The 23,210-nt window shown below is 47.8% G+C and overlaps 9 protein-coding genes across 9 annotated transcripts; 1 reads left to right on the top strand and 8 right to left on the bottom strand.

The window, feature by feature from the left end:
* Positions 1 to 166: 166 nt before the first annotated feature.
* Positions 167 to 1,576, top strand: N7478_005854 (MCT family MFS transporter; the record flags this gene model as incomplete). The annotated part of the gene is made up of 3 exons (XM_056922068.1): positions 167 to 348; positions 412 to 553; positions 617 to 1,576. 3 exons carry the CDS (start codon positions 167 to 169, stop codon positions 1,574 to 1,576), a joined length of 1,284 nt encoding a protein of 427 aa, XP_056780105.1.
* Positions 1,577 to 2,292: 716 nt separating this feature from the next.
* Positions 2,293 to 4,103, bottom strand: N7478_005855 (uncharacterized protein; the record flags this gene model as incomplete). The annotated part of the gene is made up of 2 exons (XM_056922069.1): positions 2,293 to 3,627; positions 3,681 to 4,103. The coding sequence occupies 2 exons, from the start codon at positions 4,101 to 4,103 to the stop codon at positions 2,293 to 2,295; spliced, it is 1,758 nt and encodes a 585-aa protein (XP_056780106.1).
* A 241-nt stretch (positions 4,104 to 4,344) lies between these two features.
* N7478_005856 (fungal specific transcription factor domain-containing protein) lies at positions 4,345 to 5,130 on the bottom strand (the record flags this gene model as incomplete). The annotated part of the gene is made up of 1 exon (XM_056922070.1): positions 4,345 to 5,130. One exon carries the CDS (start codon positions 5,128 to 5,130, stop codon positions 4,345 to 4,347), a length of 786 nt encoding a protein of 261 aa, XP_056780107.1.
* A 1,438-nt stretch (positions 5,131 to 6,568) lies between these two features.
* On the bottom strand, positions 6,569 to 8,940 carry N7478_005857 (wax synthase family protein; the record flags this gene model as incomplete). The annotated part of the gene is made up of 3 exons (XM_056922071.1): positions 6,569 to 6,840; positions 7,619 to 8,106; positions 8,174 to 8,940. 3 exons carry the CDS (start codon positions 8,938 to 8,940, stop codon positions 6,569 to 6,571), a joined length of 1,527 nt encoding a protein of 508 aa, XP_056780108.1.
* A 518-nt stretch (positions 8,941 to 9,458) lies between these two features.
* Positions 9,459 to 10,784, bottom strand: N7478_005858 (tyrosinase family protein; the record flags this gene model as incomplete). Its single annotated transcript, XM_056922072.1, has 3 exons — positions 9,459 to 10,191; positions 10,265 to 10,350; positions 10,404 to 10,784. 3 exons carry the CDS (start codon positions 10,782 to 10,784, stop codon positions 9,459 to 9,461), a joined length of 1,200 nt encoding a protein of 399 aa, XP_056780109.1.
* Positions 10,785 to 11,371: 587 nt separating this feature from the next.
* On the bottom strand, positions 11,372 to 13,783 carry N7478_005859 (Zn(II)2Cys6 transcription factor; the record flags this gene model as incomplete). The annotated part of the gene is made up of 2 exons (XM_056922073.1): positions 11,372 to 13,505; positions 13,575 to 13,783. 2 exons carry the CDS (start codon positions 13,781 to 13,783, stop codon positions 11,372 to 11,374), a joined length of 2,343 nt encoding a protein of 780 aa, XP_056780110.1.
* A 203-nt stretch (positions 13,784 to 13,986) lies between these two features.
* N7478_005860 (SDR family oxidoreductase) lies at positions 13,987 to 15,193 on the bottom strand (the record flags this gene model as incomplete). Its single annotated transcript, XM_056922074.1, has 4 exons — positions 13,987 to 14,502; positions 14,552 to 14,629; positions 14,696 to 14,934; positions 14,998 to 15,193. The coding sequence occupies 4 exons, from the start codon at positions 15,191 to 15,193 to the stop codon at positions 13,987 to 13,989; spliced, it is 1,029 nt and encodes a 342-aa protein (XP_056780111.1).
* Positions 15,194 to 16,028: 835 nt separating this feature from the next.
* Positions 16,029 to 20,283, bottom strand: N7478_005861 (EF hand domain protein; the record flags this gene model as incomplete). Its single annotated transcript, XM_056922075.1, has 6 exons — positions 16,029 to 16,058; positions 16,115 to 19,416; positions 19,490 to 19,675; positions 19,735 to 19,858; positions 19,927 to 20,084; positions 20,271 to 20,283. The coding sequence occupies 6 exons, from the start codon at positions 20,281 to 20,283 to the stop codon at positions 16,029 to 16,031; spliced, it is 3,813 nt and encodes a 1,270-aa protein (XP_056780112.1).
* A 911-nt stretch (positions 20,284 to 21,194) lies between these two features.
* Positions 21,195 to 23,031, bottom strand: N7478_005862 (tubulin alpha chain; the record flags this gene model as incomplete). The annotated part of the gene is made up of 6 exons (XM_056922076.1): positions 21,195 to 21,420; positions 21,491 to 22,445; positions 22,600 to 22,675; positions 22,784 to 22,810; positions 22,881 to 22,921; positions 23,007 to 23,031. The coding sequence occupies 6 exons, from the start codon at positions 23,029 to 23,031 to the stop codon at positions 21,195 to 21,197; spliced, it is 1,350 nt and encodes a 449-aa protein (XP_056780113.1).
* Positions 23,032 to 23,210: the final 179 nt, after the last annotated feature.

The raw sequence follows: 23,210 nt of genomic DNA on the forward strand, positions 1-23,210 counted from the left end.
TCGGTGAACTGAAATGGCCGAGCCTCTCGGCTTTTTCGGGCGAGCATTGAGATATTCTGCAAGCAACTCGGGCGAAATCAAGTATAAATAATGTTAACTATAACGACTGTTGGAATATAAATTTGAAGGGATATTATGTTTTTTATGTGCTCAAACGACCCTCGGAATGTCTAACTCGCAAGTATCAAAGGGCCCAGTCACCCATGATGGCTTCAAAGGGCCTAGTAGTCAACTCGACATTGAGAAGCCAACGACAGAATTCCCGGAAGGTGGAACTCGAGCATGGATGGTAGTTTTAGGGGCGTTTTGTGTGTCTTTCTCGACTTTTGGGTACATGAACGCTTATGGGTGGGTTTCCATACTCCGGAATTCAATCCGATAAGACGTACTAACCATTGATGCATGACGCAGAGTCTACCAAGATTATTATACCGAGCACTTTCTCTCCAACGAAACTTCATCAACTATTTCTTGGATTGGATCTGTTCAAGTCTGTTTCCTTTTCGCTGGTAGCCTTATCGGTGGGCCATTGTTTGACCGTTATGGCGCTTCGGTAAGGACTTGAAAATGAACCCTTAGCAACCGCTTTATTTACTGATTACATTCTACATCCTAGATTATACATGCACCCGCCATCGCCGTCGCGCTGTCGGTAATGATGACATCTCTGTGTCAAAAGTATTATCAATTCATGCTTGCTCAAGGGGTTTTGGGAGGAATTGCTTCTGGCATGTTATTCGCCCCCGTCATGACATGTGTCAGCCATTACTTTCAGAAGCGACGTGCGGCAGCCCTCGGTGTGGTGGTCTCCGGATCTTCCATTGGGGGAGTTATATTTCCCATTGCTTTGAGCAAGATGCTGGAAAACGAACACTTGGGATTCGGATGGTCCGTCCGAATTGCAGGGTTCATCATCTTGTTTATGGTATTAATAGGGATGATAACTTTGAAAGAGCGACTTCCTCCTCGCCGAGGCAAAGTCCTCTTACCGGCAGCTTTCATTCGCACACCATATACCCTCGTCACGCTCGGTATTTTCTTCATGATGTGGGGACAATTTACCCCTTTTTTCTATCTACCGCAATATGCGCAGTCTCATGGCATGGGATTACAGCTTTCATCCTACCTTTTGTCGATTCTCAATGCTGCCTCAGTTTTTGGAAGGATATTGCCAGGCATTGTTGCGGATAGGTTTGGTCGCTTCAACATGTTGATCTTCACCAGTCTCTGTACTGGGGTTCTGCTACTTTGCTGGATCAGGGTCACTTCAGATGCGGCAATCATTGTCTTCTCGGTACTCTATGGTTTCTTTTCGGGCGGAATAGTGTCATTAACGTCCCCTTGCATCGCCCAAGTGACTCCAAGTCCGGACCAGATTGGCACCCACCTCGGCATGTCGTTGGCCATTGTTGGTATTGCTGGTCTGACTGGTACGCCGATATGTGGTGCGTTACTAGAAAAATACTCAAGTTACACACAGGCTGCCGTCTTTAGCGGTGTAGTGATGCTGTTCGGAACCATTCTGGTCACTGTGGCGAGGTTTTACCTTAAGGCAAAGCTTATGGTCATTGTGTGATCTTGTTTCGATCCTACCACAGGGTACAGCTGAGTTTAAACCAGTTTGAGTTCCTAATCTGTGTTCGAATAGTTTTATATATTCAATGACAGCCATATTGAGAGCAATATTCTTCAGCGATATGTACCATACTTTTTTGGATGATGTACTTGAACAACGAGGCTTATACATGGAAGAACCCATAATCAGTGATATCATTAATAAATTCGAAAGCCTCGGGAAACTATTCAATACTCATGAGAGGCTGCAATAAAATTGGAAAATTGGGAGCAACTACATACCATCGAATCCAGTATTTCAGTTGGGCCCTCGGGAGCCATGGAGCTTATATCCACTTGTGAATCTGGCACATGGCAATTCATATTGCCGCTACGTACAATCAATGAGGGTTTGAAGACTTCTTGTCAATGGATTAGTCACTTACATTGAGTTCGGCACAGAGTGATCTGGTTGAATGACAGCCCGCCGGGTTTGGAGTATTTCGCAGATTCGGATCACTCTATCAGCCGCCTCTTGGTCCGATACTGCGCATGTTTGCGGCCAAAGCTTGGATTTGACTAATCCGATCATCATACTTAGTATATAATATTCACTCAGTCCATGGAATGTCAAGTTGAGCTTTCCCCCCAAGGTTTTTAGTGCTTGCTCAGCATTAGCTACGAGAAATGCGGAGATTTGGAGAAACATTGGCATGGTAGGCGAGTGGTTTGACGCTTTCAAAAGTCAGTTGTGATCAATTTCTCCCATGAAAACAGAGACAAGAATGAAGAAGTGGGAATATGCGTATCCTTACCATGAGGCCCAAAATTAATGTAAATTTCATGGCAGATATTCACTGCAGCAAGAAGCAATCCAGTTCTGCAAGCTTGCTCCGGAACCTTCGTCTCATTTATAAGTTTTTGATGATTATCAAGAACCATCGAAGCTGCCTCCAACCTTGCACGTCGAGAGATTGTAGATTTGAATGAGGGAGAACCTTGGATTGCGAACCGGATGTGCAACAAGAGTGTATACTGATGCAGGTAAATGTCCAGTAATCTCTTCACGTACATCGTCGTTTGCTTCTGTCGTGGATTGTATTGGGGATTATCCCATTCTGGAATATCTCGAAGTGCTTCTTCTAGCTCCTCCCCAAGGTACAAAACACGTTCAAAGTTATCTTGGTCGCGACATCCATTGACGAGTGCACATATTTCCAGTCTTACAGACAAGGAACGATACATATGGGCCTGGAAAGACGTTTTTGTGAATGTTGCGAGCGGCATACCTTCCAAGGTGTCTTGTCTTAGGTCTTGGAGCTTCTCGTCATCGATGTTCAATGGCGGTATTGTGTTGAAATCCTCTATTCGAATGTTTGGGGTCATTCCTCGGTCTACCGAGGCTTGAATATCGAGTTCAATGATCGTCATCCACAAGCGCCGACGCATCTCTCGATAATAAGGTGATATTTTTACCGTCAGAGATGCTTCACGGTGATATCCTGCAGCCATAGCCCGCCGGACCATTGCCCCAGTGCATGCCCAAAAGAATCCCTCTTGAATATAGTGTGCACGTTTCGCAATTAGTAAGAGACAATGAGTTGTTAATGTATCCCAGGACTGAGAGAACTGGTTAGCTGAGGAGTTGAGCCATGATTCAGCAGCATCAATCCAATGAACGGCACAATCGTAAATCATTTGTTGGTTGGAGACTTCATTACACATATCGGGATGAAAGCTCGCAGCGGCGGCTGCCACTAAGAGAAATTGTGCCAAAAAAAGAGCAGACGAGGAAAGTGGAAAGTCCCAATGTTGATTATAGTCAGTTATGAAAGCCGGTATATCGAGCACTCGGTGAATAACTTCAAATCTGTCGATATAGGTTTGAAACAAGGTGTCAGCGACCGATTTCGTGGGAATCAATTGTCGCAAGGTCTCTATTGACACAGTACTATGTGCCAATAAACGAAGCCGATAGTCATCATTGGCCAGAGGATAAAATTCGTCACGAAATCTGTTGATGTCTGGATTTTTGATCTTAATTTGGACGATGTATGACCGAAGCTCGGTAAACTATTACTTTGAGTATATGCTCTGTATCCATTAGATGAGACGGCGCAGCGTACCTGTTGGTAAAAGTTTAGAGGATAGCTACATCCATAGAACTTAGTGATCGCCTCTTGTCCTTTCAAGTGGATCATTTCCCCACTCCGGCCGGAGGAGACCTCAGGTCTTCCCCGAATATCTGCCAGCGAGACGGGAGTATGCAAGGACGTTGCCATGAGAGCGGCACTCCCTGAATTCCCTTCGGTCGGCAATCCATTCGGCGATGAAGATGTCGCATTGTTGCTACGATAGGTGCAGCCTTCAGCATTTCCTGTCTTCGAGCAGCGACTGCAGGATGGAAGCTCCCTCCCACATTTGAGCTTACGCTGATAGCACTGGACACAAGCCAACGGGGGACGTCGCTTCTTGGCGCTTGGCTTGACCACACGCCGTGAGCTGATTGGCACACGATGAATTCTTTCCTCCGAGTCAGGCTCCGACATTTTGTTGAGTCGATATGAGAAATCAGAAATCGCCGAGCGGGGGCTTTTTTATGTTGGTATACTGACGGCGGCGATTTCGTGCTCGGCAATTTCGGGCTCGGCAATTTACGTAGATCAATTACAGGATTGGGGCGGCTGACAGATATTGAGCCTTTAACTCACAGCGAGCCTTGTCACCTCAAGGGCCTTCCGAAATAATTTCAGCCTCAATGATTTGCAAAACACTCATTTGTTTGCTCATCTAATGTATATTGAAGTTATTTGTTGAGTCGAACGGTGCCCACCCACGGTTATCTTGAACAAACCCGCCGCCCGCGTTAAAAAATCCCCAATCAGTCCAAATCGTATCGACGTCCATGGCTTGCGTCATCAAGCTGCCAATATTTTCCTCTGGGACATGTTCCGAAAACCGCTGAGTTTGTCCGGGGTGTCTCATTTCAGGATGCAGCTGCAATCGACCTGGTGCCCTTACGGTATTTCGAGGAAATTGGCAGAGTGGGCCTTCTAGTTGGCTGTGTGGCGAAGCGGTTTCCAATCCTGAGTCGAGTGTATATGTCGCATTTGAATAGTTTGGTATCTGTAACGAAAGGGGTTGAGGGATGGTTTCCAGCTTGACCCTGGTTCCGCCAGGTGAGAAGGAATGGGGATCTGGGTTTGTTTCGCTTTCCTGTTGCCGTGTGAGGTGCGATTTGATGATATCAATGCTTCTCTTAATACCAGGGGTCTGTCTGGCCTCTGATTCGAGCATCTTGAGCGTTACCGAGAGGCGAGTCGCCGCTGCTGTAGCTAAATAGGTATCTTCATGTCGAATCTGTTGAATGTCAACCGTGGCAGCCGTATAGACACAATAAGACGCGAGGTACGTTTGATTTTGGAAGTTGAATGTCTGCCCGTAGCGCCGAAAATGTTCGTTTACTTTGGTAGCTTCTTCTGTGCAGACCTGCTGCGCTCGATGAGCAAGAGGGTGATCTTTCAGACGTTCATGTCTTGACCAGGCGAAAAACGGCCGATATATGAGAATAAGCATTGTATGACACAAGATGCTTCCATATGTTAGTATTAAAATATGGTGGAAAAATTCATGTCACTCACTTCAAACAAAATATATGCGGTGGAAGACAATATTCTGAAGAGTCTCCTGGCTGTATTCGCAGCTGGTCGGGTAGACATCGATGAAAATCACGAAGCTTATTTTCCAACTCCAAGATACATTGTAATTTGAGATATTGTATGCGCCGACTATAGACTTTATCGTACGCTTCGTTGATAATCTAACGTTGAATTTGTTAGCAGTAAACTTAGGCACGGAGTCGAGGAGCATATTCACTTTCGCCAATTTGCAAAAATGGATAAAATTCATCGTATTCCAGGATTTTGTTGATGGATATGCCTCTCCTTGTTTTGGATAAACCGGCTGCCATTGAACATCATTATCAGAAAGATCAACTGATACTAATTAGCGGTGGACTCAATTGCGGGAAAATTACTCACGAAGACTATCTGGGGGATATGGAAGCTCTGGAAGAGATGGCGGACGCCCAAGACAAAGGCTTATTGATCTTTTGGCATGTAATCAGTAAAAAATAGAGGTCTAGTCTGCTTCTGGGGTTAAATCCCACTTATCCCATGCATATGCCGAAAGATAGAGGCGTTTTCTAACCTCTAAATCATCAGGGTCTAGGCCATCGAGGCCTTTTAAATTTCCTTTGTATAAGTGAAGACCGAGATCAGTGACCATGCGGTTAGCCTATGTCTGTAAGTATTATTTCAATGGTTTAAAAATACCAATTTCAAAGAGCAAAACACGTACCATTCCTGTGTACAACCACCCCTCACTGTTTTTACCTATGGCACATTGTCGACCTCCAAGAATAAGTAATCCTTGAATGGTGGGGATCTTAGGCTTTTCCTGTTCGAGTTCAATAAGGAGCTGCTGTTTTGCTTCCTCCATGAAATGTTTGCCTCGTTCGAGTGAAGTATATATGGGATCGTCATCCTTGAGATGTCGACATGCATGGGCGAGAATTACGTTCACTAAGAACGGTGAGCAATAAGGCCCGCCTAAAGCCAGATCACGGTAAAAGCCTAGTGATAATATCAGCATTTGTTGAAAACCTTGGGCTTGTAATAATAACTCACATCTGCGATAGACACAATTATGAAGAGGGGCCTGCCATGTCCAATATATCTGCAAGAGAGTGGCGCATATATGAAGAGGAACAGTTGTGTACTGTTTCAAATTTTCAAGGGCCATATTCTCCAGGGATTCTTGATACTCCGAATTTGAAGCAAGCCAATTGCGATGGTATTCTTCACTCGTCTTGTGTTCGTGTTCCTCGGTGTCAGAAATCTTGATCGAGCAACCATCACGACAATCAAGGGGATGAAACCTTGAAGTTGCACCATAATACTGCAAGATTCAATTGTCAGCTTATTCTCCCTCCAGCGTTATCCCGATCGGAATTTCACCGAGAACTCACTGTTCCATGCTCGCCGATACTAAAATCCGCTGGATTTCCATAAGGTAGACTCTCCCCTTCGGCATCATTTTCAGTATCATAAGAGTGAGATATTTCAGTCGCTTGACTGGGTGAAATCTCTTCCATCTTCAAATGATCGAACTCTCGTATCACCTCAGTCAAACGATGATCACGTTCTTCGCGATCGAGATTAGCCAAATCTCGTATATGGCTTTCTAAATCATCAACTCGCTTCTTAGACTGTTGTAGTTGGTTGACTAAATGAGAATTGTAACTTGGGGTCTCCTTATAACTGCATATTTCCTTCACCTTTATGCAGTTCGCGCAGTTCGGCTTCTTTCCGTCACATTTTATCTTCCGCCGGCGGCATACTAAGCATGCGAACCCATACCGACGGGGAGGTGCATTGCTTCTAGATGGATTCATACTCGGCCTTATGCCTAGGTCTCGCTTGAAAATAGTGCATTGAGCCTTGTCAGCTTTATTTCCAAAATCTTTGCGGGGTTGTCTGACTACGGCATATGGGGCTCCATAAGGCTTAGTCAGGACAATCCTTCAAGTCCATAGGGCTGCCCATGTATAGAGGGTTGTGGTTTATTTTATGCGGAAGAGCCTGTCAAAACTGGGAAGAGGAATGTTTTTCGATGCGAACCTTGATTCTTGAATCATTAAAATTCATCTTAAGTACAATGGCACCCGTCGTGTCTGATTTGTATACATTGAGCCGCCGATCGGACCACCTCCGTAGTGAGTAAACATTTACCCATGATATCTGGGATGAACGAACTACTGTGAATAAGCCTCATTTATCCATAAATTTGTATTTTCCGGCGCGGGAAGTCCGACCCCCGGGGGCCGAAAAGTTGTGGTGGCTCCTTTGATGGCAGGAATAACCGAAGCTTGACTATACTTCGCGAATCGGCTGGATTGCAGCATCGCCGTAAATACAAACCAAAAATTTATAACACGAAAATCCCAATTATCTCTCTCACACATATCAAATCTCAACTTCAAACACGTAGGCCACTATCGTACCCCATAACAGGACGACACCTCCCACTATAGGCAGGCCAACCACGCTGGCGAAACTGAAAGGAACAAGATTTTGGTTTTCCGGTCGGAGCATTTGCGGATAAAAGTACCAAGTGGAGGTAACAGATGCCCACGCCATAGTCCAACAGAAGCCAATGACTCTCTGCCACGCTGGTGAAGCATTTCCCTTGTTCTGTGATCCTTGGGTTTCATTATTTGGCCCGCCAAGCCATCTCCAAAGTGCTACGATGCCATCTTCAATCATGAGCCCCAAGGGCGCACTCATAAACAATAACATGGCTCCAGATTCTTGTCCTGGAATTCCTTGAACGATATCAAGAATGACGTGCAAGCCACCAGAAAATAAGAAAACAAGTATCACATTTGCGTATCGCTCCAGTAACGATTTATGCGGCAAACCTAGTACATCGCTGGTGATAAACGCGCCCACGGAGCTGAATGGCTGTCGGACCAATTGATGCCAGAATTTGCTAATAAAAACAGTAAGCACATAATTCAATCACGAAATAATCACTTTTATCTATAGAAATGACTTACCCCCAGAACCCTCTCAGTGTACCGGCATCCGCCGCTCTTCCATAGAGGGGAGGACAGTTTGCAGGAGAGTCCAGTCCGATGCCAACGATGAAAATTGAAAATGCACGATGGTACATATCGATAAGCATCCTACTAACAACGAATCCAGCTATGAGATTCGATATTATTCTTTCAATCCATTGCTCAGTCGACAAATCCCACTGAACAGTCGGCGGCAAGAGTTCATGCTTCTTCTGCTCGAGCGCCTGCTGTAATGCGATAGTGGCGAAAACATCCAACGCTAAATATTGCCATATCGCAATAGCTATTTGACGTAGCAAAAAATGTCTCCGAGGAGGCCCGGTCAGATTCCTGCGTGCATAATAGGCTGGGTGTGAGGGAGGATTTTTAATTTGCCAGGGCGTGTTGATTCCACGCGGCTGAGTAAAGAGCCGCGTCGCATAATAAAGACGCGCGATAAGTTCGCCAGATTTCTTTTTGGGGATATCTGAGCCATCAATTGGATTTATAAGTAGCAGATTCAATGCTTGAAAAACCACGGTCATGAAGAGACGAGCCAGTTCACACCACACAAAACCAGGTCCTAAGGCTGTGGCCACGCTTACGGAACGATGCGCGATTAAGGATAGGAATGGAATAGATAGGTATCGTAAAGCCGACCGTTTTGCTGTGGCAATCACAAGTATAGCAGGAATAAGGCAGTTGAGAGTGTATAGAAGAGTGATCTCCAGTACATTTGAGGACCATGATGTGGTTGTATAGGTCATGGTGGCTGTTCAAAAGAGTCTCTTGGGTCATACGTGTTGAAAGGGGGGAATCATCGCACCGCGTTAGTTGACGTGAGATTTGCTTCTTTTTTCTTCTTCCGTCCAACAAGAGACTCCCCACTCGTATTATTCATGTATTGCAGAATTGTGGCTTAATATTATTTTGCATTTTTCTTTTCTATTTCCCCTCAGGGGCCAGTGGACCACAATTTACTAGTATGGTTTAGCGTTGATGAAAATGGCGAAGATCGTCCCAGACTGATACATCTTAGGACTCTGAAATCAATTTTTGAAGTTCACAAGTCAGCATTGTGGACATTGTGAATATCTTAGAATATTTAGAAATATCCAAATGCACACGTACGGAAAAAATCGATTGCTGCACTTGGAAATCCGAATAAAGCTGAATAAACCAGATCAGTAACTCCATACTCCGTACAAAACTCACTATAACTACATTCCTAACATACACATCAAATTCATCCATAGTTCGCTTCCAATATCTTCACATCTTCACATCACAAATAAACATAACAGAACGGCCCACTAGTTGTACTCATAATATCTCTTAGATGAACCGGTCCCCGATTTCGATTAGCATACTCCAGATCCAGAGGATAATCAAGCGTAACATTTGGCGAATGAGGCGTATCCATAAATGTACTGGTTCCCGAAATAGCATTTCGCCGAACCTTCCAATCCATATTCTGCCAAATCCACCAGACCCGATCTATCATCGAATGATGATGATAGAACGCCGGGTCCCCAGCACTAGCATCTGTATCACGGCCTGGATCACCACCCATACAGTAATGGCCTCCGCCATGAAGTCCGACTCCAATGGGACTGCCTTGTATCCCATCTTCCAGTTCCCAGATGATATGGCTTTCATCAAGCAAATACATAATCGACGTATAGTTGACATACATCTGTAAAATGGATGTGGTGAGGTCCCGCTTTAGACATCGCGGATTATAATCTAGCGGGTTTGATGCACGAGTGATATTGTCGCCAGAGACGGCTAAGAATGACGGTCCTAGATTGACGGTGAGGTTTACGAAGGGTCCACTTGTGACGCAGCCTCCTCCTGTGCCCGGGGGAAGCCATAGAGGTGGATAGTTGCCTGGTAATCTGGCGCCAATGTCGGGCTCGTTGGGAATATAGACTCCATCTCCTGAGAGGGAGGTGTCGCTGCCGTCGAAGACTTCAGATTTCTCAAGGTCATTGGCATCTGCGGCCCAGTCCCAGTACCTTGTTGATTTCGTACGTCAGAGGATTGCTAGAAGTGTACATAATTATTGAGACTCGGAGACGTTGAACTTACGGATAGTCTCCGGTATAGTTGCATTCATTCCGTAAAGCCTGTTCATGCTCCCAAATAAAATACCGATGCCATGCGAAGAACAATCCCTAAAAATCTATATAAGTAAGAAAGTAAATACAGCCAGGTTAGTAGTACGTACATCTCGATGAATGTGGTACGATTGATTGATGTGAACAGCGACAAAATCATCAAATCGTGATCTAGTCCCAGGAGCTAGATACCGTGGCGTAATAGTAGGTATCTCGGTCAAACATAGGAAAGCTTCGATATAGGATCTCTTCTCTGTTTTAGTGAAGGCTTTCCAATTTCGCCGAACTCGAAGTGTCTCCAACGTGCAATTGCTATTCCTATCTCTCGAAGCCTCTTCGATAACCGTATTTAGGGAGGTTTTCAAAGCGTTATGAGATAGCTTTTGGAACTGCAGAGATGCATTCACAATATCTGGATCTGAATTGAAGTCATTTATGCCCAAGACCTGGCAGACCAGAATGAGCAATATCGGAAGCAAAAAGGCAACCATATTGGCATCACGAATTGTGTGAGGTCCTTAAAACGGAAGAAATGACGAACCTCAATTGCGTATACATGGCACTCAGCATCGTTTTATGTCCCTGGCTGGTTCAGCTTCAAGCATGTGGTAATAAGTTCATGTTGTGAAACGCTCTCCCATAGCTTCGGGGGGTTTGTATGCAAGGTCTTCATATGTCTGGCATTTTCAGGTTACTGACGTGGAATCGTGGAACAATGGAAGGAAAAGCTTATCGTGGAAGGACTCTGGAACACGTTCAGAGCCCTTTACTGGAGCTCGGAAGCTGAACGTCTTACAGAGATTCGCTTATCTGATATCCTGGTCCCGGCTATGCCTTCACCCAATGAATCATAAATACGGCATTTATTCGCCCCTTTTTAGCTTTATAGAACAATCATCTCTTAATAGGCTCGATCTATAAGACACATTAATATTCTATTATTGGTGCTCATTATAAAACTTGAAACGTCAAATGAAATGCTCTTGATCATTTCATAGTACTATTATAATACGAGGTCTGAAACATCGACTAAGAATGACAGTATTCCAGAAGGGAATGCAGTAAGCATAGGCCAACCTCACATATTTTCTTCTGGAAACATTGGAAAGGAAGCCATAATATCTTCATTATTCATCCATGGAGATCCCACTGCAACCATTCCATTGCTCGAAAGATCAATGTGCGGTTTCGATGGATCAAACTGAGCAAATGGATCCACAACAGGCGTACCCATACCGTTCATAAAATCCGAGATATCATATGCTTGGCTAACTGAAAGACCTTGTAGGTACTCCGGGGTCATTGCAGGAGCTGAAACCATTTGCACCGTCGCAGATGTATCCCTCCGTCTTTTGCTAGGTGGGCTGCGCGTAGAAAGACTTCTATTAAACTTTTCGACAAGCATTTCACCCTGGGCACCAATTTCGCGCACAATTTGAGAGGCTGTAACAGCTGCCACAGAGTATCTCCCTATCATTTCAAAGGATTTTATCGCAGTTTGAACAGATTTACGAGCTGCAGGCGTAGGTGGACATACGGGGTTGGCTAGCACAAATCCAAGGATGCAGAGAGCAGCATCCCATTGGTATTGAAATACAGGGTACCAGCCGCGCAGTAGATCCGTTTCAGTGAGGATTTGATATATAATGTTAGTCAGAGTCACAGCGTGGTTGAGACAACTGATACTGTGGCAGTCAGATAGCGGGGTGATTGATGGGCAGCCAGGCCGTAATCGAATGAATGGGCGGAAGTTTGTCAGCTGAAAGTGATGATATGAGATCTCGAGAAGGACTTGCTGGCGTTGAAGCCAAAGTGGACTGAGTGCATTCAATTTAACTGGACAGCGTTCCGTCGAAAGAGGCTCTCCAGAGCCTTTCCTTGGAGTCTTGAGTGATTCGGGCACCTTGCGTGCCCAGTCATATACAACGCTCAATTCTCGGCCAAGACATGCGGCTAGTTCTTCCGTCAGAATGGCATCATCATACATGTTTTGTGCGTTTTTCTGTTCCATCAACCTAGCACCATGCTGATAAAAGGCACTCTGGACGCCTCGGACAGTGAGGGAAAGCCGAAGGGACTGTACGTGGAAGGACAGCCAGCTAATTTCCTCACTGCCCAGGGTCATTAACACGGAGCCAGATAACAGGGCGTGTTCATGGCTATCTCCTGGTAGACTTGCCTCGATATCCTCGAGGTTTATTAGTTGAGGTCGACCCAAGGTCATAGAAAGCTGGCAATCGAATCCAACCAGGGTGCACCAAAGACGTCGGTTTAACTCTTGATACTCGCGAAGGGTCGTGTCGCATGGAGGTAAATGCAACCGTAAGGATTGGGCAACTCTGACAGCCGTCCCTAAAAGGGAATGCGCTGCGTTTAGCAGGGATGTGTTGGTGAGGTAGATAATACAATAGATGTAGCTCTGCAAGGTCATTATGGACGGTCTTTCGATCTCGTCTAGAAGCAGGGACTGGGCACGACGAAATAGTGCATGGCTCTTCATCGAAACTGACAGTACATGATGATCCCTTTCACTGTCTAAACAATCCTCGTCACTTGTAAGAAAGGTGCTTCCATATTGCATACAAACAGCTAGTATACTATCAACAAGCGAAGAGGGTCGCCGGGTTGATTGATCATCCCCCATATCCCACAAGGAGCAGTAATATTCTCTGAAGTCCGACTCAGAAAGGACCGGGTAGATGCCATGGAATGATTGCCAAAGCAAATCAATGAAATATTGTTCCTGCGCCCGAGACAGGGACTCCAGAGCGGCAATTGTGCTCTGGTCGGAGGCGAAGGTTGAATTTCCAGGCCATTTCTGGTCTTGGTGACATGTCAGAATGTTAGGTGGGTAGGTCAACGGCTGATTATCCATCATAGCCATTGATTCGGGCTGGTGTTTGCTCAGCGCTTCGGATAGAAATCGACCCATGCGGGCCCCGAAATACGAAGATGACAGCGGCCCATAGTAGATTGCCCCACCGGTGTGGGCATCATGGATCTCAATTCCCTTCCACTCCCTCGTCGTGGAAGATGAATTCATGGATCGTGGAACACGAGATGTCAGGGGATCGAACTGGGGCGAAACGCCGACACTGTCAGAATCGGGTGGTGTCGCATATTTCCTCGGCGCCTGATCCTGGGACTCTTGGCCAGCCTTGCTCAACTGGCCTTGCAGTGCTTGGATAGTGTTCCGCAATCTTTGTATTTCCCTGAAATCCAGCAACCATCATGATATTTAATTAGTGAAACTGGCAAAATATAGCGGATTTAATGCTTACCTATTTGCTGCTGGTAATGTGGGAACATCCGTTCGTTTCCCATTGCTGCATTGGACGCCACGGATGCGACAATTCTGACAAGGCTGAGAGTCATCACATTTGATTCGATTTAACCGGCACCAGTCACAAGCCCGCGCAACCTGGTTTCGTTTAGGACGAGGTCGGGAAGGGCTCTTCTTCTCTGGGTCGGCCGCGAATGTAGAAAACATGATGCGAACAACCTTGGAAGTCTCTAGACAAGGATGAAAAAGGAGGACACTTTAAAGCTGGCGATCCAAGACACTAGCAAGGCCATCTAAACTTCGGGCTTAGCGCAAATTCCTAGTGCGAATAAGGATTGGATTCTGGAATTTATGGGATTATGAACTAGACAGATAAGAACTAGACAATTTATACTATATGTTAATTCACATTACTTGGCAAGAGCAGGCTCAACAACTAGCAAACTGTTCACCGCATCAACAATACTCTCCTTGAGATTCCTGTACTCAATCCCTAAAATCTGGCGACTTCGCGAGTTATCAAAGCCATAGACATCCGCTGGGTAATCACCGGGGGCCAGCCCCTCACCCGAAGGCAGCCGGTCGCGGAATTCGGGAAATTCCTCCCCAATAATCTCTGCGATTTCTTTGTTGGAAAAATGGCTAGACACTGTAAAGAACCGTTTCCCTCCTGCCTCGGGTTTTTCGATCGCTAGCACATGAGCAAGACCCAAATCACGCACATCGACGTAGCCATAATTTCCGGTGGGGGGACATCGCTCCTTAACGGCACCTGTGATAAAATCGCGGATTCGCTGGTTGGATGTGTTTAAGGCGCTGAGAGACGCCAATCTGTGTGCGATAGGTCCAAGCACCAGAGGGGGGTTGATGACGGTCAAATCGAAGGATGGGGTTTCTGTCTCCATAAAATTCCATGCGGCTCGTTCCTGCTCTTGTCAGGTTGGGGATATAAGTGCGAGAAACAGTGGCACTTACAGCGAAAGTTTTACTCGCGCGGTATGCATTGCCTGGGTTGTCGTTGGCCTGTTGTTCTGTGATTGGGCACCAATCGGCCTTTTCCACCGTCAAGTTAGCCTTCAGGTTGACTCATTTTGATCCCATCTAAATCCATAATCTCACCTCCGAGTAGATCTTCCCCTTGCCTGCGGCATAGATATTGTTGATTGCAGCGAATGAGGACGTCACCACAACACGCTTGACTGATGGTGCATATTTCTTCACCGAATTGAGAATGCCCGTTGTCCCGATAATGGCGGGATCAAGTAGCTCTTTTGCGTCTTTGGCGTTGAAGTGGTATGGACTGGCAGTGTGGATCACTGCATCAAAGGGAGGCTCCGAAACAACAGCCTTGTCGAAGGCTATGTACATGATTCATGTTTAGTTCGAATGATTCGTGTAGATAAAAGTTAGACTCCTCTTACCATTAGCTTGACCAATGTCTTCCACAATAACATAATCCAAACGATCCTTTTGTAACTCTGGGTGAGCCTGTAAAATAGCCTCCGCTTTCTGCGGCGAGCGAACAGTGGTGACCACGGAATGCCCACGAGCGAGGAGCGTTTCAAGAACATGTGTAGCGACGAAGCCACTACCGCCAGTAAGCAGAACACGAGGCATGGTAGGCGGGTTGAGTTTGCTTTGTATGATGTACTTGAAGATTGAGTGTTGAATATTTGCGACGGTTCCAAGATTGCCTTAGAGATACAGCTGTGATGAGGAATAACTTGAACTATAACGATGGTGGACAACTTGGTATATAAATACCTTCCAGCTCCATTATCTGGATTGATAAAGTGGTCATGTCTCCAGATTGAGGCACTCGTATTCAGAACTCCGAGCTTATTTCGTGCCGGATGAGTAGCTGCAGTATGGCTCCTTACGGAACTCCGCATCTCCGGTTTACCCCTTTGGACAACAAGGAACAAACCCCGAAACCTTGAAAGTCATGACTCGATGGATATCGGAGTGAATATCTGCTAAGCTTTCTACTAAACCGATGCTATCTTATCGGTAGCGAAGTAATGTGTATACCTATATACCCAACACCGAATATTACACAAATCTGAAAATTAAGTGCATTAGAGGTCATCGTAAACTACACTACACACTGGACACAAAAAGGTACATGAGACAGAACATGTCACGCACTCAGTCCTTCCCGTCCATAGCAAGCACCGTTAATGAAGGAACAAATTCCATATGCAATCAGCGATGGCGCAGCATGATAAGAACAAATACGGGAAGAAAGATGTACATGACGCTGATAACAAAATAAAGGGGGAATTATGGAGTGGCCGGGCAGGCAGCATAGCTGTCACGTCCCCAATCACGCCACAGAGATGGAATGAAGAAAAGGAAATGAGGTCATAAGGAAAGGAAGGCATCATGGCGGGAAAAAAGCAGAATTTATGTATGAGATGATATGTGCAAATGATGGAAGAGAATCAAGACCTTAGGTCTTGGAGGTCAAGTAGTCGGCCGCCTAAGAGTCAAGTTAGCTGCCGAAAGTGGGTTTAATGGACAATTTTAGACACTTACCTTGTCAAGATTATAGTCAAATTTCTCCAATGCGGTCAGGGAATCTTCCCGAGGGAACCCCATACCAGTCAACCGCTGCAGAATGAGATCATCCTCGCCGGTATCATTGTCAAGGGCCCAGCCAGGTTCTTTGGAATCGAATCCGTTGGCCTTCTCATCTCCTGCGGGCTTTGAATTATCAAGAGGCGCGAAGATTTTGTCCCAGTCGGGGTCCGAGGAATTCGACGCTCCTCCGTTGGCAGAATCAGTAGGCTGTGCAGTCGCCGCGTGGACATTATTGTCAAAGGAAAAGAAATCGGACGAGTTGTTGTGACCCGCATCTGTGCTTGATGCGGCTTCGTGCTGCTTCTGGGACGGAGAATCGAAAGAGAAGTCGAAGTCTGACTGACCCTTGGCTTGACTAGCAGGCTCATCGTCATCATCCTCCGCTTCTTGAGCGGGGGCCAAGTTGAGACCGGCAAAGGCCGCGTCAAAGTCAGGTGCAGTTTGCTTTGCGGCACTGGCAGGGGTAGCTTGCTCCAGCTGAGGTTCGTTGTTAATCACCGGTGCACCAGTGGTAGTCTCGACAGAGTGAGGCGCATCGGGTGCGGCAGTGGGATCCGCACGGTCAGGTAATAAGTCACTGAACTCAGGAGGTACATGGCTGCCGCCTTCATTTGGAGAAGCTTCATACTGGGGAGGAGCGGGTTCAGACTCTGCAGCCGGGGGCTGGCCCGATGAAGCAACAGTTCCTGGGGTAGGGAAAGCAGCAAGCTGAGCAGCATCAATAGAGTCCACTCGTTGCTCCTTCTTGGTACCAGTGGGTGAAACAGGAGTGAAGTTGTCATCAAACCCCAAGGGGCCGTCATCGTCCGAGCTATCGTCCTCATCATCATGGAACTCTTCGATAGGAGGGAACTCAGAGCCTGCAGTTGCAGCAGCAGCAGTAGCTGGCCCACCCACCGATCCAGTGGCATCTGCTGGCTTCATAGATGCGAAAGCCTCGTCAAAATCGTTCTCCTTCTGGGATTCAGAGCGCTTATGAGCCTTGTTGCCAAACAGTTCGTCGAATGACATATCCTTAGGCTGTTCTGCGCTCTCAGCGCCGGTTGGAGCAGTGGTAGAGGGTTCAGCCGCAGTTGCAGAGAACTCAGTGGCCGGTGGTACCTCATCAAATGGCGATCTCATCGGGGTACCTCCAGCGGCTGCGGTTGGTTCTCGGCTATAATCGCTGGAATCCGCTAGCGATGCGGCACCAACTTCACTCGCGGTGGCCTGGGAGGGTGTATAAATACCCGAAGTATCTGGGCCCCCAAAGCGACTGGCGGGCGGGGATACGACGGTAGATGATGTTACCGACTGGCTTTCAGCAAGCGGAAGGTTGTTGGGGGTCATCTGGCGGGAGATTGTGGGGGGCGGAGGCTCAGGGAAAGCGCCAGGCAAAGATCCCGGGGCAGGCGACGCCGAAGGGGTTGGGACATTAGACGCAACAGGCGACTTAGCAAACGCCTGTGGTGAATCTGACCGGAAGGAGGTAGGCGGCGGGCCAGCACTGGTCGGGGTTGCAATAGTCTGTCCAAAAAGGCTGTCAAATACCTTTTGCTGGTCATTGGAAGCTTCAGGTGAGCGAGCACGTTCACTTGAGCTTCCCGTCGCAGTTCGCCTGAAGAAAGGGTTCGTGTTCTGGCTGGTAGTAGAAGCAGCAGGGCTAGCGAGTTCGGCCGCACTGCTGACGGGTGTTGGGTCCTCGGTATATTCCGGTGTTTCCTTTGATAGATCATCGATTTCACCTTGGATCTTGTCCCGTTCCCCCTCAACCGTAGCCAACTGCTTTTTGTTAATGGCGACTAGGCCTTTCTGCTGACGAGCCTCAGAACGGGCCTTGTCAAGTGCCGGCTTGAGTTGGGCAACTTCGCCATTAGCCTGGCGAATTCTCTCCTTCAGGCTCGCATTCTCCTGTTGATCAGATGCCAGCGCTGTAGAGATTTGGGTATACTGATTCGCCAAATCCTCGCGACTGCCCTCGATCAGAGCATACTCCTGCTGCAACTTAGCAGTTTCGGCCTTGGAGGCCTTCAACCGGTCTTCTAACGCTTTGAAGTTCGCTACTTCCTGTTCATACATAGTACGGGCCTGTGCAAGCCGTGCCTCGAAATCGCGCTTCTGCTGCGAGGTTTGAGTGATGTTTTGCTCAGCAGATGTACGCTTCTCTTGAATATTGTGCATCTCCTTAGACAGGGAGCCAATCTGGTTGGACAAATTCGCAAGTTCCGTGGTCTCCTGTGTCAGTTTGTTGGTTTCCTCAGGGTCATTATCACCCAAGAGATCATCGGGAGGCGGTGGTGAGCGAACAACGCTCGGTGCTCCAGATGACGCGCCTGTGACCTGGGGCTGCAGGGTCTGGCCGAAGGACGATGTCGGGACAAAAGGCTTGAATGTGTTGGATGTCGGTGGAGGAGAAGCCCTTGACGATGGAGAGGCAGGTGTATGCCATGCCCCAGCAGAGCCACCTGTGGACTGAGGCATCTGAGGTTGAGCAGGAGCAGGCGCAGGTGGTGAGTCTAGGCCAAATAGATCATCTGCAGCCGATCGCGGCAAGGGAGCCGGTGGTGCAGGGGCTGGTGGTGCAGGTGCGGGCACTTGGGCTGGTGCAGGAGCCTGTCGGCGCATGTTTGGCGGGATCAGAGCAGGGGGAAGGACCTGGGGTATCGGATCCTTCCCAGTCCGCTGTAGCCTGACAAGATACATAGCGACAGCAAACTCCTCACGAGTCAACTGGCCGTCAGCATCAATGTCAGCGAGGTCCCAAATCTGGGCCAGGACCTCTTCTGGGAGTTGTGCCTTCATGAAAAAGGCAACTGCCTGGTCACCAGAAATGATTCCAGCTCTGGCAGTGTCAACGGTCTCGAAAATGCCATCGAAATGCACCTTCTCCTGTGGAGTGATAAGCCAATCTCCTCCAGTTGTCTGTGCTGAGATTTGACCTCCGAATTGAGGTCTATTCACGGGACTCATGGGACTAGTTGTCCGCTGTGGACCGGTAAATTGCTTAGGAATTGCAGGCACAGGCGGGACCTCAGGGCGAGCACCAAAGGAAGACCGGGCAGCGCCTCGGCGAGACGCAGCATCGTATAGACCAGGAGGCAAAGTCTGAGGGATTCCACGCAAAGCACCAGACTTGGATGACGTCAAAAGATGCATTGCGATCACGAATTCCGTGGAATCGAGGGCTCCGCGCTGTTTCGTATCTGCAAGATTCCATATCCGGCCTAGAACCTCGTTCGGCAGTCTTGCGCGCTCGAAGATTTGTTTGGCAATGTCACCTATAGAGTTCCGAGAATATTGTTAGAGGCGCAACACAAAAGCCTAGCAATATACAAAGAAAGATATGCGTACCAGACATAATTCCATTCACTACCTCCGATTTTTCGAAAAGAGAAACAAATTTGTTCACGTCATCAGGCTGCAATGGAGGGACACGGATAGGTCCTGTCGCGCCTGGAGGGGGGCTCGCAGTACTTGGCTCCGGCGCCACGGGCGTTGTATCAACTGAGATTCCATCGAATCGGGGCAGGGGACCAGCTATTTTTGAGATAGTAATTAGCAAAGGTGCAACCAAGAGGAATTTAAACATTACTCACGCTGGAGCGCTAGCTCGTCAGATGGTGTACGTCCAGCTTGAGCATGTCCGATCAATCTTAGAACGATTCCAAAGCCAGAGGGGGTCAGAAGACCCCTGTTCTCTTTATCCGCAATCTGCCAGATCTGGACACTCCAATTATTAGTTCAAAGGGCCTTTGTTGTTATATTATGTTTGATCGCATATATCATACCTCTCCGAGGGTACCACCAGGGAGGTGCGTCTTCTCAAAGAAGGGAACAGCGATCTCGCCAGTGATCACACCAAGATTGGTAGTGTCGGCAGCTTGAAAGAGCTGGTAGAAGACGCGCTTCTCCTCAGCGGTGAGGTTTAGGTTGGGATGCCGTTGTGCTATAAGTAAAAGAATGAATCAGATCCGTATGTTCCGCGACGTCGCGCATGGGGGTAAGCGGGTAGACTGGGACGGGATACGGCGATTTGGATTGGGGACTCGGGAGACCTCCTGAGTCTTGACACCCAAAGCTTGCAATCGTGGATTGGATATAGTGCATCCGAAATGAAAGAGTATCAACTTACTGGTGTCGGCCATGACTGTGGGTGTGGAGGAGCAGACCCCCTCTCCTTGATGATATCCGAATAGTTGGGGCCTGGAAGGACAAGTTGGGGAAACGGGGTTCCGTAGATTATCCGGAAGACGCCACGAGCATGGATATGTCCAAGCGCAGCTTTTATAGAATCAAAGCAAAGGCGCTAAAGCAGACAGATCAAGCTGAAGGTTCAGAGTAAAAAGAACGGGGAGTTCCTGGGTGGAATGGGAGGTTCACAGAATGGCTGGAGTCGATGTCGTAAGGAAGGTGCCCCCCAAGGCGGTCAACTTAGCTTAGCGCCCATTCCACCTGGCAGCATTCAGGGTCTCTCCCCTGGGCGCCTCGCACTGACGCAGGAACCATTATGGACTTGATCTTGTATTTAGTGACAGGGACAATTGATACTGGTGATGGGTGTTTAAAGCTCCGAAAACTACAATTCCCCTTATTTACCAAACTGCATGCTTCCCTCGTGCATATCAATCTGTCTACTGTCATTGGTTGTTGACATGCTCTCCATACATATGTATACTCCATGGACCTCGGGAACCTTAAGAACATCCAAATATAGGTAGGACGACTGATTACAAATGACAAAAAGGGTGAAGGCGAAAATAAGAAAAGAAAGGAGGGGGTTTTTTTAGGTGTCTTTTGTAATTACAATTTGTAGAATCCCAAGATAGGGTGAGAACGAGTGGAAAAACTCATCGCTGCTTCGGGGATATTAAAGATATATCAAACAACAAAGCCAGAAAACACATTGATCGGACTGTAAAACTATGTTCCCTTGTATTTGCAAACAAAGCCCAATAGATTTAGGGAAGCCGATCCGCCCAGGCCGGAGCTGGTATTCCAAAGTGACCGGTAGAACGCCAGCCCGATCGCTTGGGTAAACTTAAACAGCATTCCTAATCTAGTACTCGGGCTCCAACTCCTCCTCCTCGAGGGAGTCACTGGCGACCTCCTCGTAATCACGCTCGAGAGCAGCCAAGTCCTCACGAGCCTCGGAGAACTCACCCTCCTCCATACCCTCACCAACGTACCAGTGAACGAAAGCACGCTTGGAGTACATGAGGTCGAACTTGTGGTCGAGAGCGGACCAGGCCTCGGCGATAGCGGTGGTGTTGGACAGCATGCAGCTATATCAGAGGTTAGCAGGATTTCCTTTGGGTACATGAAAGATAAAGGGAAATGGTAAAGGAAACTTACACAGCACGGCTGAGGTTGGCAAGGTCGCCGTTGGGGACCTGCTGGGGAGGCTGGTAGCAGATACCAAGCTTGAAGCCAGTAGGGCACCAGTCGACAAACTGGATGGTGCGCTTGGTCTTAAGGGTGGCAACGGCACCGTGAGCGTCCTTGGGAACGACATCACCACGGTACAGCAGACAGGTGGCCATGTACTTTCCGTTGCGGGGGTCACACTTGACCATCTGGTTGTTGGGCTCGAAGCAGTTGGAGGTGATCTCAGTGACGGAGTGAGCCTCGTGGGAGGCCTTCTCAGCAGAGATGACAGGGGAGTAGGCGACCAGAGGGAAGTGAATACGGGGGTAGGGGACCAGGTTAGTCTGGAACTCGTTCAGGTCGACGTTCAGGGAACCGTCGAAACGGAGCGAAGCAGTGATGGAGGAAACGACCTGAGCGATCAGGCGGTTAAGGTTCTCGTAGCTGGGGCGCTCAATGCCGAGGTTACGGCGGCAGATATCGTAGATAGCCTCGTTGTCAACCATGAAGGAACAGTCGGAGTGCTCCAGAGTGGTGTGGGTGGTGAGGATGGAGTTGTAAGGCTCAACAACGGAAGTGGCGTTCTGGGGAGCAGGGTACACACAGAACTCGAGCTTGGACTTCTTGCCGTAGTCAACGGACAGACGCTCCATCAGAAGAGCACCGAAACCGGAACCGGTACCACCACCGAAGGAGTGGAAGACCAGGAAACCCTGGAGACCAGCACAGGAGTCGGCCACACGGCGGACCTTGTCAAGAACCTGATCAATCATCTCCTTACCAACGGTGTAGTGACCACGAGCGTAGTTGTTAGAGGCATCCTCCTTGCCAGTGATCATCTGCTCGGGGTGGAAAAGCGAACGGTAGGTACCAGTGCGGACCTCATCGACGACATTGGGTTCAAGATCGGCGTAGATAGTACGGGGAACGTAACGGCCCTGGCCTAAAGTGATAAAAAAGCAAACAATGTTAGAATATCATGGTCGAAGGATTTGAAAGCGGGGGTAAGTTGGGTCGCCATATGGCCGGCCCCTCTCCCGTGAGGAATTCTTTATTCAAAGAAAAGTAAAATTGATGTAAAAAACATTCTGACGTACCAGTCTCGGAGAAGAAAGTGCTGAAACCGTGGTCAGGGTCGGCCTTCTTGCGCTCATCGGTGAGGTATCCATCGGGCTATCAACATCGTTAGTCGCGGGTACTCGCTTCCCGGTTAGGAAAAGGGGTGTGCCGCTCTCCATTCTAGAATGGGCGGCACTAAGAAAGATTTAGATTCCAACTCACCTGAATACCGTGCTCCAGACAGTACAGCTGTTCGATTGAGTGGTTAGTCAACTGTAATTTGAGCCCACAATTGCTGTGGAATATGTGATGTATTTACCTCCCAGCAGGAGTTGGCGATCTGGCAACCGGCCTGACCGACTATATGGCATCAACACGTTAGCGCCTCCATCAAAAATAAAATATCAAGTTCCATCAGAAACTTGACGCTGATTCCAGCACATACTGTTCAAACTGATGATCTCTCTCATTGTGATGGGTGGTGTTTTTGCGGTGTCAAAAAATTAAGGAGGGGGAGAAATGACCCAATAACAAACACGGGTCTAGCGACTCAGGGGTTAGCACCAACGTATGAATTGGATATAGATTCACGTAGGAAGGGGGAGGGGCAAAAGGGGGTTTTCCCAGAAAGTCAGACGTACCAGGAAAG

Source organism: Penicillium angulare (assembly GCF_028827245.1).
Source record: "Penicillium angulare strain IBT 27051 chromosome Unknown utg000004l_segment0_segment0, whole genome shotgun sequence".
Lineage (NCBI taxonomy): Eukaryota > Fungi > Ascomycota > Eurotiomycetes > Eurotiales > Aspergillaceae > Penicillium > Penicillium angulare.